At 37.3% G+C, this 14,605-nt stretch overlaps 1 protein-coding gene across 3 annotated transcripts in view; it reads left to right on the top strand.

Moving 5' to 3' along the window:
- Positions 1 to 14,605, top strand: part of LOC123318393 (dynein axonemal heavy chain 8-like) — a 1,393,903-nt gene that overhangs the window by 297,752 nt on the left and 1,081,546 nt on the right. For all 3 annotated transcript variants that reach the window (XM_044905013.1, XM_044905020.1, XM_044905005.1), the window contains exons 12-13: positions 6,716 to 6,829; positions 12,096 to 12,222. In XM_044905013.1, the coding sequence (XP_044760948.1) occupies positions 6,716 to 6,829; positions 12,096 to 12,222 (241 nt within the window). The remainder of the gene's footprint in view (positions 1 to 6,715; positions 6,830 to 12,095; positions 12,223 to 14,605) is intronic.

The following is a 14,605-nucleotide window of genomic DNA, read 5'->3' as shown; positions in this document are numbered from 1 at the left end:
ATTGATCAGGATTCCATTGATGTTAATACCCACATTGATGTCTTCCAAGGCATGTTTGAAAATGGACTCTGAGTATATATTAAACAACAACGGTGACAGAATGCACCCCTGTCTTACACCTCGCTGAATCTCAATGTCATCTGTTTTCTGCGAATCTACCATCACATTTGCTCTTTGATTCCAATATAAGTTTGTTATTAAATTAATATCCTCCAGATCCAGGTTCAGATTGGTCATTATTTCGATCAATTTATTATGCCGTACTTTGTCAAAGGCTTTTCTGTAGTCGATGAATCCTATATATACGTCCTTGTTGACATCTCGACATCGTTGTACCAACACGTTGACGCCAAATAGCGCTTCACGAGTCCCTAAGCCGTTTCTGAAGCCGAATTGGGTGTTTGTCAGTGCCATCTCACATTTCCTATATATTCTGCCGTGTATTACCTTCAAAAAGATCTTTAGTATATGACACATCAAACTTATTGTGCGATAGTCTTCACAAAGCTTTGGGTGATTTACTTTCGGCAAGGCAACGAACGTTGATCTCAACCACTCCGTGGGTATAATACCAGTTTTGTATATTACGTTGAATAGATCTACTAAAATGGTAATGTTGTCTTCATCGATGAGTTGTATTAGCTCTGTTGGAATTTCATCGGGTCCGATAGCTTTACCTTTTTTACTATTTTTAATTGCATGTGTGACCTCTGCCTTTGTTATCGGAGGGGCCGTCTGTTTATTATTGTTATCATTACCACGGGGGGGTGTTCTCTGATCTTGAAAGAGTTTTTCAATATAAGTTTTCCAGTGAGCAAGACGATCCTCCAAGGAGCTGAGTATTGTTCCATTCTCATCCCAAAGGTTGTTGATGGGCCTATTTTTGTAACTTCCACACATCTCTTTGATCTTCTTGTGCATATTTCTATTATCATACTTTCGATCCAATTCCTCTATTTCTGAACATTTTCCTGATATCCATTCTTCCTTGGCAACCTTTATCCTTTTTCTAATTTCCCTGTTTATTTCCTTGTAAGCTGTTTTATTTCCATTCTTTTGAAGTCTTCTTTTCTCCATAAGAGCCAATATTTCATTCGTCATCCACTCCTTCTTCTTTGCTTGACTGGTTGATCTCATCTGCAGTTGACTTGTTTTTATTGCGTCTTTAATGTGTGACCAAGTATCGTTTATGTTTTGCTCATGTATATCAATTGGTATTTTCTTAAGGTTATCATTAATTTCTTTGGTTAGTTTCTCTCTGTCAACTTCATCTTCAGGGGGTCTCAGGTCTCTTTGCTTTTGTCTCTTTGTTTTTTGGAGCTTCTTTAATCTTATATTGATTTTGGCGATTACCGGGTTATGATTGGAATTGACGTCGGCGCCAGGGTATGTTTTAACATTTCGAATGGAGTTCTTAAATCTTTCATTTATAAGTATGAAATCTATCTGATTTCTGACTATATCATGTTCGTTGTCTTTTGGGGAGACCCAAGTATAAAGTCGTCTTGGCGGCTGTTGAAAGAAAGTGTTCGCTACTATGAGATTATTCTCCTCACAGAACTGGATGAGTCGATCTCCTCTGTTGTTCCTTTGACCCAATCCAAAGCTTCCCACACAGTTTCCTTGTTTTCCCTTGCCTATTTTTGAGTTAAAATCGCCCATAATAACACAAACATCCTGTGTCTTAACAGATTTGAGTAACTGATTGATCTGTTCATAGAATTCTTCTACAAGCTGGTCTTCTTTGTCAGCAGTAGGGGCGTACACCTGTATTAAAGTTATGTCCATTTGCTTTCCGGCAAGTTGTAGCATTATAGCTCGGTCCGAGAGTGTTACTACATTTTTGATATTATGGGCTATATCCTTCTTTATTATAAATGCCACTCCATTTCTGTGATGTGGTTCATTATTACCGGAGTAATATACAACGCTGTCTTTTTGTGTTATTTTACCTGTGCCTGGCCACCTTGATTCGCTGACTCCTAGTATGTCTATGTTCATTCTGTCCATTTCCTGAATAACATTTCGGAGTTTTCCTGCCTCAAACATTGAGGTAACATTCCATGTTGCAATACGCTTTGTCCACCCGGGGATTCTTAGCACCCTCTGCCCATCTAAGGGCTGCCGGGGACTGAGGGCCGTAATTTCATTGACTTTTGCCATATTAGTGTTCTAGGGATGCATTTAAGCTTTTAATACGGTGGTTTCCCGTTGCCTTCCGTATCCTTATGCCGTTGACATTATCTGTTCATCCGTCTTTGGGGCCGATTTCTCAACCCCAGGACAAAAGAGTGCCCTTGCCTCAGCCGTTCATCCGCCCTCTAGAAGAGGCCGTTGACGGCTTGAGGGGGATAGCTTATTCCGGCTATACTTGTCAACAGATAGAAAAAACCTCTCGCATAAGATACCTCGGAATTATATTAGATCAACACCTAAAATGGACAGAACATATAAATCACGTAGTAAAGAGAGTAAGGTTGTTATTTCATAGGTTCTATAGGTTGAGGGACATCCTCTCAAGGAAGAATTGACTTTTATTATATGGCAGCTTGGCAGAATCAATAATCAGATATTGTATTGTTGTTTGGGGGGGTGCATTCTCAACTTCGCTGCAGACGTTACAAAACAACACAAAATACTTTAATAAAAATCATTTTGAAAAAACCAAGATTACATTCCACAAAACTGCTATATGAGGAGACTGAATTAATGAACATCAAAAAAATTTTTGTGAATCAATGCATAATAAGAATGTATAGAAAACAGAATATGTATGAGCAGAGAAGTGGAGGGGTGACTAGATCGGCATATTGTATGAATTTTAAAGTTCAACATTTTAGAAAGTCCGTAACCCAAAGATCATTTATGTATTTCGGTCCTTAATTCTTCAATATCATTCCAAATGATCTAAAAAAGTGTAGTAGAATTAATTACTTTAAATCGGAAATCAGACGTTTTATATTGAAAAATCCTGAGAGATTTGATTTCTGATTCACATGTTGGTTGGTGATTCGGGAGTAGATTTTTTATTTTTTCTTCCCATTCGGCCGTTATCGCTTCCTCCAGACTGCGCGTCGTATTACACTGCCATTATCTTTATTTGTGTACATTTAACAAAGCACCAGGGAATGTTCAGTGGTACAAACAGACGACTGTCTAGGTACATTGTGCGTTCTTGTGGTGTTACATATATAATTTATATTTAGAATGTGTGTACTATTAATGTCGAAATAAATTTGATTTGATTTGATGTGGGCCAGACAATGCAGCAACTTAAGAAAAGGTTAGCGCAGCACAAGAGCGATGTCAGAATCCGAGGTAAAAAATGTGCACTTGCTGAACATTGCATAGATAAGGGACACAGCATGAATTTTGAGGGAACTAAAATACTTGAGTATGAAAAGAACCTCAGAAAGAGATCCTTCTTGGAGATGTTCCATATAAACGTCAGGGAGAACAGTATGAATTACAGGACGGATATACAGAACCTAAATAGCATCTACACTTATTTGTTTACGTTCTATAGGGGTGAGGAGCATAGTGTCGGGGTTGCCCCCTCTGGTCCGAGTGGCGTCGGATCGGGAGTGGCGCCCTCTGCGCCATCCGTCGTGAGTGCTTAGATGGCGCTGTGTGTTTTGACATTGTGAGAATTGTGACGTATAGAAGAAATTGACGTTTGTGACAGTGCGTTGTGGAGAGTGACATGCTCCACAATGTATCTGTCACCTTAGACATTGGACCGTCGGCGTCGTGAGTGCTTAGGTGGCGTTATGTGTTTGACATTTTAGATTTGTTACGTGTAGAAGAAATTGACATTTGTGACGGTGCGTTGTGGGGAGTGGCGTGCTCCGCAATGTATCCGTCACCTTAGACATTGTGGAGGATATTTGAGAACATAATTTAATGAAAAATACATTTTTAGTGTGTTTTTGACGTTGTTGAGACTTAGGACAAGCAAGAAGAAAAATTTGACTTTTGTGACGATGAATTGTGGAGAGTGACATGCTCCGCAATGTATCTGTCACCTTTGACATTATAACATTATGAACGTGATTTGATGAAAAATTATTTTACCTATGTATTTGTCCAAGCCTGAAAAATATTACATATTATGTGTTGGTTGTTTTCGAATGATTAATGTACCAAAATTTTGCACTGTTGTATCTCACACAATTTTGGTGAGTTGTGTGCCTGGTTTTATTTATTGGATTCTGTTAATGTTGTTTTTGCAGCATCCTGAAGAAGACGGCGAGAGTCGTCGAAACGTCGATGTAAAATAAAAGAGATTTCAAAATTGAGCTGGTATTCCCTGAACCTCACATTTTCTAATCAATATTGTTAAAATCACAGAAGGCGATATATTACGGGCCTCGAAAAAATTGTCTAATACACGCACTGCCGGGCTTGATGGAGTACCGAGTTTTGTGGTGAAGGACAGCATTGCAGTACTTGCTGCGCATTTGGCGCATATTTTTAATATCTCTGCATCGATGGGCATATATCCTTCAGTTTGGAAACGGTCGAAAATTGTACCAGTTTTCAAAAAGGGCGATAAATCGATTATCTCGAATTATCGACCGATTTCCGTCTTGTCAAATTTTTCGAAGATTTATGAGATCATACTCCGCAGTCAAATTTTTTCCAATGTCCGCAACAGAATTACAGTAAACCAGCACGGTTTCATGCCTAAAAGATCCACCGCAACTAATGTTGTTTCTTTCTTCGAAAAAGTGCTGGAATCGGTGGATGAATCCGGTCAGGTGGACGTTATATATACTGACTTTCAAAAAGCCTTTGACAAGATAGACCATAGCATTTTAGTTGACAAGTTGAAAAATAAATGTGGTTTCGGCCCCAAACTGATCGACCTAATGAAATGATATCTGTCGGAAAGACTTTGTATTGTTGAGGTTGAAAATTACTGCTTCATCGAGTTCAGTGCGACATCTGGAATCCCTCAGGGTTCCAATCTTGGCCCTTCAATTTTTCTTTTATTTATAAATGATGTAGTAGACATTAAAGATCTAGCTATTTTGTTATTCGCAGATGATTTGAAAATATTCATTCAAATACTCAGTCTAGTTGATTGTGCTAGGCTACAGTCAGCACTTGATAGCCTCTCGGCATGGTGCGAAAGCAATAGATTGAAGTTGAATATATCTAAATGTTATGCTATGACATACACAAAAAAGAAAAAAGCGATACATTTTGATTATAATATCCATGGCACAATACTGTCTCGAGTGGCTGAAATCAGGGATCTGGGGATTTTGTGTGACAGTGGTTGCTCATTTGTGCCACACATAAATCAGATAATACTAGCCGATTATAGATTCAGACTCCAAATGACCACAAGAAAATATTTCAAATAAGAATGGTGACTTCTACATTCACATACCTTGAAACTGTGGTGACGGATAATGGGAATGAGTTTACAAGTGAAGTTTTCAAGAATTAATGTATTTTTCGTGGCATAAGACACATTCGTAGAGCACCTCATTTGTCCCAAAAAAGGTCAAGCTGAGCATTTCTCAGATACTTTCAAGAGGGCACTGAAGAAATTCAAGAAGGAAGGACATCCATATGAAGCTCATGTTCAACAATTTTTAGTTAAAAATGACTGAGAAAGAATCGCCATTTTTTTAAGAAATATATTTTAGAAATATATTATACATCACCCTGAGTCTTTCTAAGTCATTTTAAACTACTATTATCATAAGAGAAAATACATCTTTATCATATAGCTCAGCAAATATACCTGTTGGAAAAAATCATTGTACGCCACTGGATTGATATTAAAAAAATTTTTGTATAATGTTTTCATTTCAACATCCTAGCTTGAACAGAAACGGAGATAATGACCAAATTTGAAATTTCAATTTTGACCTATAACTCGGAAACAAAAGATAGAGTAATGCAGTTGTTGGCATTATTAGTTTCTCGAAAAAAGACGACCGTAATTTTATTTGTGAATGCATTTTCCCCGATCTCGTTGGTTTGAAAAAGTTGTAATTCAGGTATCACCAATTTTGCCCATCCTGTACACGTAAATCAGATGACGAAGAGGTACGCAGAGCGATATACAAATGTTAAAGGTGAATAACGAGAAACACATTGCTGATATACAAATTATTCAATTCCACTCCTTCTATTTATGGAAACTTCCGATATAAGCTGATAATTCACCGAAAGTTCCACCTATATCCGAAACTGCATAAACATTTTTACCAAACGATGAATATGAGCCGAATCACTTGTTTATGAATCAACCCCATATGATGTCTCGAGTAATGCTCGTCCAAAGCGGACTTGTAGACGACCAAGCTATCATCAAGACTGTACAACATAAAAGGAAGGGAACAAATGTTATTAGGAATCCAGTTATTCATTTCACAATGTTATAAAAATTATGGCAATTTGTTAATGTCATCATTTATTGTGTAAATAAATAATCGTAACAGTAAGTTACAATTTCTTGCCTTGTGACTCACCATATTTTGTCACCAAGTTTCGATATTTTTTTGGTGAATTGTTTAAGATTTGCATGAGGATTCTTCACTCAGGAATATCAAATAAAAACATTCGTATCAAATGATATTCATTAATTCATCTTTAAATGGCAGTTTTTGCACTTCACAATGAGGGTTATTGGCACAACCAATGTAATTTGATCTATTGAATTTCAATATATAATACTTTTTTAATCTGATTCCAGGTGATCAAACATAGGAAGGTACAAAAATGTATTCAACTTTTCAATGCCTTGTCTATGGTGTTTGTTCACTATGAACAGTTGTACCATGAAGCTTGGTATGAATATGCAGCACAAGTGAGTACACCTTGAAATGAAAGTAATTTATGCAAGAATTCATAAGGAGTCCTTTAATGTGAATGTTCCGTCTCACTTGGCTTTGTCTTTGGCTTTTCGAACTATTCTATAGAATTTCAAAATTGCCGCCCACTGATATTACAATCATTTATGAAAACCCCGTACTAGCGTTCTCTCATTCAAAATAGAATTTAGTATCAACTCAACTTTGAATTCCTTGTGAAATGTCGAGCTCTATTTTGAAAACGAAGATACGTTTGACTATTTTTCTCACAAGTGAGGATAAGTGAAATGCGGCTTCCGTTGACTAACAGTCGCGTGCGAGAAGACATTATAATCGGACAGCTGCTTAACTTTGGGAGGGCCTTTTTGTGAGTCTAAATTGTGGAAAATATGATTTCCTCAATTAGTGAATACCGTCCTGCAAGTCACGTAGAGCGTTTGCGGTTATTTCATTACTACTTAGCAAAGTTTATAGAGTAGAAAGATGGGAAATCAAGCGACCAAAGTGATGTGAGAGCCATCTTTATTTCAAATGTGTTTCTAAGACCTTACGTTGGGTTAAAATATTAATTCGGGAGCCATTTGCAGAAACATATGAAATTTTGTTAGATTTCAGATGACCATTTTGATCGAAGAGGTTTTTAATGTTTTAATTCTCGTACCGCTTTTTGTTTATCTGGCTCGTTCTAGTTGCTGATTATTGAATTTTTTTGTCTAATTTCTGGGTAAAAACCTGAGAGTATCGTTCAAAAATTAATGCATGGTGAAAAACCTGTGGATCAGAGACAACCTGTGTGGATCAATTAAACTGGATTTTCCGAAATTAAGGTTTTTATTTCACGAAGGAAATGGAAATGTAAGCATTAAAACTCGTACCATGTAACTCGGTCATTCATTAATACACTACACCATGTGCACTGAACATGTTACTGCCTTAGAACATAGATACATGGAATGGACATTCTGTGCTACAAATGAATGTTTTGTAGTACTAACATTCGATGCTTCCCTGTCTAGCGCGACACTAAGGCAGTGGCGTTAAATTGAAAAAATTTACATACTTCCTATCTATTTGTACTGAGAATTGATGTGACACTGATGTCCAAATCAACTGTCTTAATTGTGATTGGCGACACTACGCATCTATCTCACTCCAGTCTTTGGAATGTTTATTTTCCATTCCATGTATCTATGTTCTAAGGTTACTGCAAGGCAATTGAGAACTGTTCATATATACATAAATTGTTGTATGCAGGAAGCATCCCTTGCATGAAGGTCCTATTTAGGCGAAATTATGACCTTTATACGTCCATTCAAAAATTCAATTGCTATTCCTATATATTCAGAAATGCAAAGGTTTTATTGATTTCGTTTTGGGAACGAGTGACCGTCAAATTGTTGTTTGGTGATTCAAAGTTTTATGAAACCTGCTGTGAGTATTTTGTTCATTCATTAATCAATTTGTATATTGTGTCATAAACAGACCATATCATAAAGAAATCATAAAAAAAGCATAAATGAACAATAATGACGGGCTAACATACAGATAAGGATTTTTTTAATTGTGTTTCTAAAAATTCTGTAAATAATATGTGATTAACTGAAATGTGTATGCTATGATGGTATATTGAATATTGGTTCATATGAATTTCTGATATAAATAGTACGAATTCAACTAAGTTTCAAAACATCGCATTGCACACAAATAACACCTTTGACGTATAGCAGAGCACCATATACTCCTGTGTCCTAGTCAAAACTCTATTTGTTGTCCATAATTTCAAATTCTTTCAAATTTCTTATGAATTGCAAGTAAAAATGTAGCACATCCGACAGCGTATTTCATTGATATCAATTGATTCCAAACAATCATCCTAATCACAAAACAAAAGTATGCTTTTGTTTTGTCGCTAAGGATATTTGTTTTCTGGTTTCAACAAAGTCGATATTGAAATTGAATACAAGGAACAGAATTCGAATTTCGTGCCTTTCAATTATAAAACAGAAAACTGTTATTCAACAATTTTTCTTTATTGACAGTATGTTTTCAGCACCATATCTCATTGTCAAATGTGTTTTCACTGGCAAAAATGTAATCGGTTTTTAGTACTATAGAAATGAGGGCGTTTCCTATCTTCCTACTTTATAATGTTTGCTACTCAGCATATTACATTCGCGAAAAAATTCAAAAATATTTTTTTGCCAATTAATTTTTATCCTTCAATTCAGTATTTATAGAATGAAAAAAATTTGGACGTTTTCTTTTGTTACGAAGTATTACAAGACCTCCTCAAAAATATTTCATTGAAACTGCGTCCTCAATGAGCGACGTTTCGCAACTTTATTCTTGCTTCATCAAGCTCTAAAACACAGCAAAAAAAAAACAAAAAAGGTTGAAAGTTTATTAGCCTTGTGTTGACCTAGTTTGTCGTCGAACCAGTACTGGTATCCATATATGGTTCAATTGGTTCATTTAATATCATAAATGTTCAGCCGTGCGATTTTGTATGAACTTATGAATCACTCGATTTGCCTTAGGGTACGTTCATACCGAAGATGCCTGGATGAGCGCGGTGGAGGTCGCGGTCGCGATCGTTACATCGATGTCAAAACAAACCTTCATATTCTAATGAGACCGTACCACAGAGGGGTAAATGACAAGTCTAGTCGGCCAAAAATATTTAAAAACCATTTTCTGTTGGTTCAAGACTGTTGATTACGAAAAAAATATCATAAAAAATCTAGGACCTCTGGTATCAATCTTGCGAATAATAAACAATGAGTGAGATAATAGATACGATAATTCAACTTAATAATAATTTATTTACGATTTATGATAAGAAAATGGCAAACTCAATCAATCACCTGATGTGAAATTGATTTATTTCTTCTTAGTCGTCTGATTATTCACAACTTGCATAACTATCCGAATAGAGAAGACTCTGAGGAGTTATTTGATTGGATGATTTTACAAAAAATGGCTTGTTTTTTTTCGTCGGTATTGGCCTCATGCCAACTAGAAGCGGATTGGAAGTAAGATACCGATGTTAAAAGATTCTCTTGAAAATTTTCGAGCAAAATTTATTCGATAAAGACTGAAATGTTTTATATAATGTTTAATATTCTTCTGCTGCTCTTCGGAATAATTATCTCGATTTACTAGACAATTTTTCAAAAATCCCAAATTCTTGTCGAAACTGGTCAACTGCTGGCTATCCCTAAGGTTGAAGAGGTTCTGTTTTATAATCGTGGTCACTCCAGATGGTCCTAAAATGACATTTTGTCTTTGACTAATGAAAATAGCTCCATATATAGAATCTATTTTCCGACCTCATTTCGAAATTTCTTGATTCCTCATTTAGATTAGCTGAAGAAGAAAAATCAATATTTTCCAAAGTGGCGGTTATTGGCGGCTATTGATTGAAAATCTATCTACTACATAACTTGAACAACCAATCATGTTAAAATAGTTATCGGGAGTCATCAGGAAGTATAACAAATGTCTCATCGAATGTTGAAATTCACAATAACAAGAAGCATAAAATAAAGAGAACCATATATTGATTTTTTTTTATTGCTGTATCCTCTATTTTAATGAATAACATAACGCTATTACATAGATGCATACCTGGTCTCTCATAATCCATAATGAGATGGTCTTATAAAAGTTTGAGAGGTAACACAGGAAGCACTGAACTATGCATTGAAAGAGATATTTTTGATGCGTTAAAAAACTAATGTAATGTCACCGACAAGTTCAAACAAATTTTTTCGCTAATTGATGATCAGGGAAACGATTTACGCCATTGATTCGAATCACCCACTATTCTAATTGACCATTCGGTGCAATTTTCCCATTTCTGATGCATTTTTGGAAACTGATTTTTGGCCGGCTAGATAATAACTTTACTCCTCTGTGCGTACATACCAAGGATGTTTCACCCGTTCACCCTCGCCGCTCATCATCGCGGTTTTCAGCGATGTCCATAGCAGAACAAAATAGTTTGATTTTATATGGCGATCGGGCAGTTGCCGCGAGGTACCTTGCACGCTTATTGGCGCTCTTCAAATCACGTGACATTCACCAGGGTAACGTATTTATTTTTCAGTTCGTTTATGAGCTTTGACTGAAAGGAAAGCATCTTCGACATGTACTGCCAGGCATCGATGTAAACCTCGACCGCGACCGCGACCTCCACCGCGCTCATCCATGCATCTTCGGTATGAACGTACCCTTAGGGTACGTTCATACCGAAGATGCATGGATGAGCGCGGTGGAGGTCGCGATCGCGGTCGAGGTTTACATCGATGTCTGGCAGTACATGTCGAAGATGCTTTCCTTTCAGTCAAAGCTCACAAACGAACTGAAAAATAAATACGTTACCCTGGTGAATTTCACGTGATTTGAAGAGCGCCAATAAGCGTGCAAGGTACCTCGCGGCAACAGCTCGATCGCTTATAAAATCAAACTATTTTGTTCTGCGATTGACATCGCTGTAAACCGCGATGATAAGGGGCGAGGGTGAACGGGTGAAACATCCTTGGTATGTACGGTCTCATTAGAATATGAAGGTTTGTTTTGACATCGATGTAAAAATCGCGACCGCGACCTCCACCGCGCTCATCCAGGCATCTTCGGTATGAACGTACCCTTAGACGTGCACCTTGTGCAGTGCACGCCTTGCACGCCCACTTACAGCGGACCCAATTTCGGAAACAGAGGGCGACTGAAAGCTTTATTCACATTTCAAGGGGAAAATTATAGACGTATTTGATATTATTACTCGGGATTGCCAGTTCCATCACTTTCCAGAATATCTTACCCATCCAGAATTATTGGGGATTCTATGATACTAAAAATAGAAGTATCAACTTCATCCAACATTTTTTTCTTTCCCCCCCTACTTACTATATTGATACTATATAACATTATGTTCGTCTTTTCCATAAACCAAATAAATTGTCCTTTGTAAATGTCCGAGTACAGTCTCGGCCTGGCAGTCCTAGCGATTTGGGAAACTCATGGATTTTTTCTATTCAATCTCTTTTTCTGCGTTTTTACACTTGTTCCCAATAAACTTCGGAAAAGAATTGATTTTTGTTTCTTAATTCTTTCAAGAAGAGCAAGTTTCTGGTCATTTTTTCTCTCCTATTGGCAGAGTTCAAAGTGAAATATCTTAGAAAATACGATTCACTGAATTTTAAATATATACCGCTACTATTTTAAATATATAAATAGTACTTCTTTTTTACCGAATAACAGGTTCGCCACTGCTTGAATTCTCCAATTATGGTGAAGCATCCTACAACGAGAAGGTACATTTTGAATTTCGATCCCCACATTCACGAATGCATCAGAGAAGCAGAGTATATGTACCGATTGTTCTGTGGTAAGTTGATTATGTAACATTCTGGGATAAAATAATGTAAAAATCATACCTATAACAATAACAACAAGAAACAACAAATAGTCTTTATTCCAAATCAATCGTTACAATAACGATTTACTGATAACTAATGAAATGAGATAGAGTCAAACAAAAACAAAATCATTTCATAAAATCATCAAGATAATTAGCCCCGAAGTTCAAAAGAAGTTTGAAAATTTTCCTCTTGAACAATGTGAAGTCGCCTTCCATCTGTATTATTGCAGGTAGACTATTGAAAAGAATATTAATGGAAACAATAATTCGGGAGGAATTGTCGTTTCAATACAGAGGCTTTCTACAAGATCGCCTGTTAGTTCTTGAGATCAAATAGACATATTCATTCCTTTGACGTCGTGACAACCATACACAATCAAGCACAACAGCCATCCCAGAAATGAATTGAAACCTAGTGAACAGAAATGTCTATTCGGGTTCAAACAGGTCAAAAACAGGTACAACGTCAAGTCCGGAATTTTCTTTTTTGTGTAGCAGGGGAAAAATCTGCAGGTCAGACGAACCACCTCTGGTGAGGGGGAACAAGTGTGGGGATTCTCACTCTCCTGTGCTCGAGACCCACTAAAAACCCTCAACTGCTTCTTGAATATTGGTTCCGGGCATTTTCTTCTCGCAAACTATCCCGTTGATCCCGTTTATGTTCCACGATATTATCTTGAGGGATTTCTTCCTACTATCCGTTCGGTCCATTAATTCAGTTTACTGAATAATGCTTGAAGTTTTTTTTCCATTTCCCTCTCAATTTTCAACATTATCTTGTTAAAAAAAATTTCCGTGAAGATATCTAAATCATCGGCTGATTCAGATATCTTTTTCTTCTCCTGTTTACTGTTCAAAGCCTGTTTCATTGGAGGCTTAATCTGTTCTACTTTTTTCTGAACCGGTTTTGGAGTCTCCCTTTTCTTTTCCTGTTCTGCAGGTTTGGCCTTCACTACTTCCTGAATTTTTTGAACAGTAGTTGTTTTTGTTACCAGCTTTTTCTGTTCAGCTGGTTTTCAGGAATTCTTCTTTCTGGTCACCAGCTTGAACTCGCTACATCCTTTGTAGCTAGCTGGATGGCCCTCTTCTCCACGTAAGACGCATGCGGCATTTCTCTCTTCACCTTTTCTGGTGAGTGTGCAGTCATTGCTGCTATGGCTTTCTGAGCACTTCACGCATCTCTACGGGAAGGAAGGAGCATTTGTTCTGTACATGTCCGTACCTTTAGCACCTAAAGCACTGGCTTGAACTTTCAGGCCTCTCTTCGTGTTCAACTACAATACAGAGATTGTAGAGTCACTTCACTTCGAAGATTTCCTTTTTCTGGGTTTTAACCATGAAAAGAGGTATGGGCTTCTTCGTCTTGTTCGATGTCATTCTAGACACCTCAGCGTCTGATATTCCCTGGAATATCAGGTCGTCCTTAATCAACGCAAGATCAGCGTCGATTGGTAAATGCCTGATGGCGGCATATATCTTCTTCTCCTCCTCCATTTGGTAGGTAAAAAATTCTTCACCATGCTACCCAATCTGAGGTGCCCATCATCGTGATGGGTGGGATTTTATTCTTCTTAGGCACTTCTGGTGCCTTTCTGATATTTTCCTCGTCAGACGAGGAACTTTCTTTGCGCGCGCGTTTGTAGGAGGCGCATTTTGGGGTTTGACGGAAGTCGTTGTAGGGCTTTTCCTGTTCTCCACAGGAATTACTTTTTTCCCCCACTGAATGGGCAACTTCGGTGAAAGTTGGGGGCTTCAGCGCAGAGAGTTTTACAATTTCCTCTTTGGCTTGACGGAGCTCATTTATCAAAATCGAAACCGTTTCATTGAGTTCAGCGATTTCGGCTTTCATGAGTTCATTTTCTTCGCGTAAATTTGTCCGACCCACGGACTCACCTTCGCTAAAGTCTTCCTCGACTTCATCAGAAGCTTCCATATAGGAACCCTCATTATCTGAGGTGTCCGGCATGGCTAAACGTTTTTAGTTTTTTACAATGGCGATAAATATCAATAAGAGAGAAAAGAACAAATATAACCAATTGTTATATAGACAACGTCTCACCTGATGTAATTCGCACAACCAATGATCTTTTGATCTGGACTGTATACAATAACAACACAACAAAACTCATTCACAGAACTCTCCCGAATAATCAGTATTCAATCAAATTCCCAAAGAGTATGCTCGAAAAATCATTCAACTTGTCTACTCGCTTGAACGTATTGCACTGTCTGGTCAAGTCCGGAAATGTCTATATTCGGGTTCAAACAGCTCAAAAACAGGTACATCGTTAAGTCCGCCCATAAATAGATGTCCTTATCGTGAAAAAAAGTCACTTTTCTTGATTGCACT

The sequence above is a fragment of the Coccinella septempunctata genome, chromosome 1, assembly GCF_907165205.1.
Source record: "Coccinella septempunctata chromosome 1, icCocSept1.1, whole genome shotgun sequence".
Lineage (NCBI taxonomy): Eukaryota > Metazoa > Arthropoda > Insecta > Coleoptera > Coccinellidae > Coccinella > Coccinella septempunctata.
This window is presented reverse-complemented; position numbering and strand designations above follow the sequence as displayed.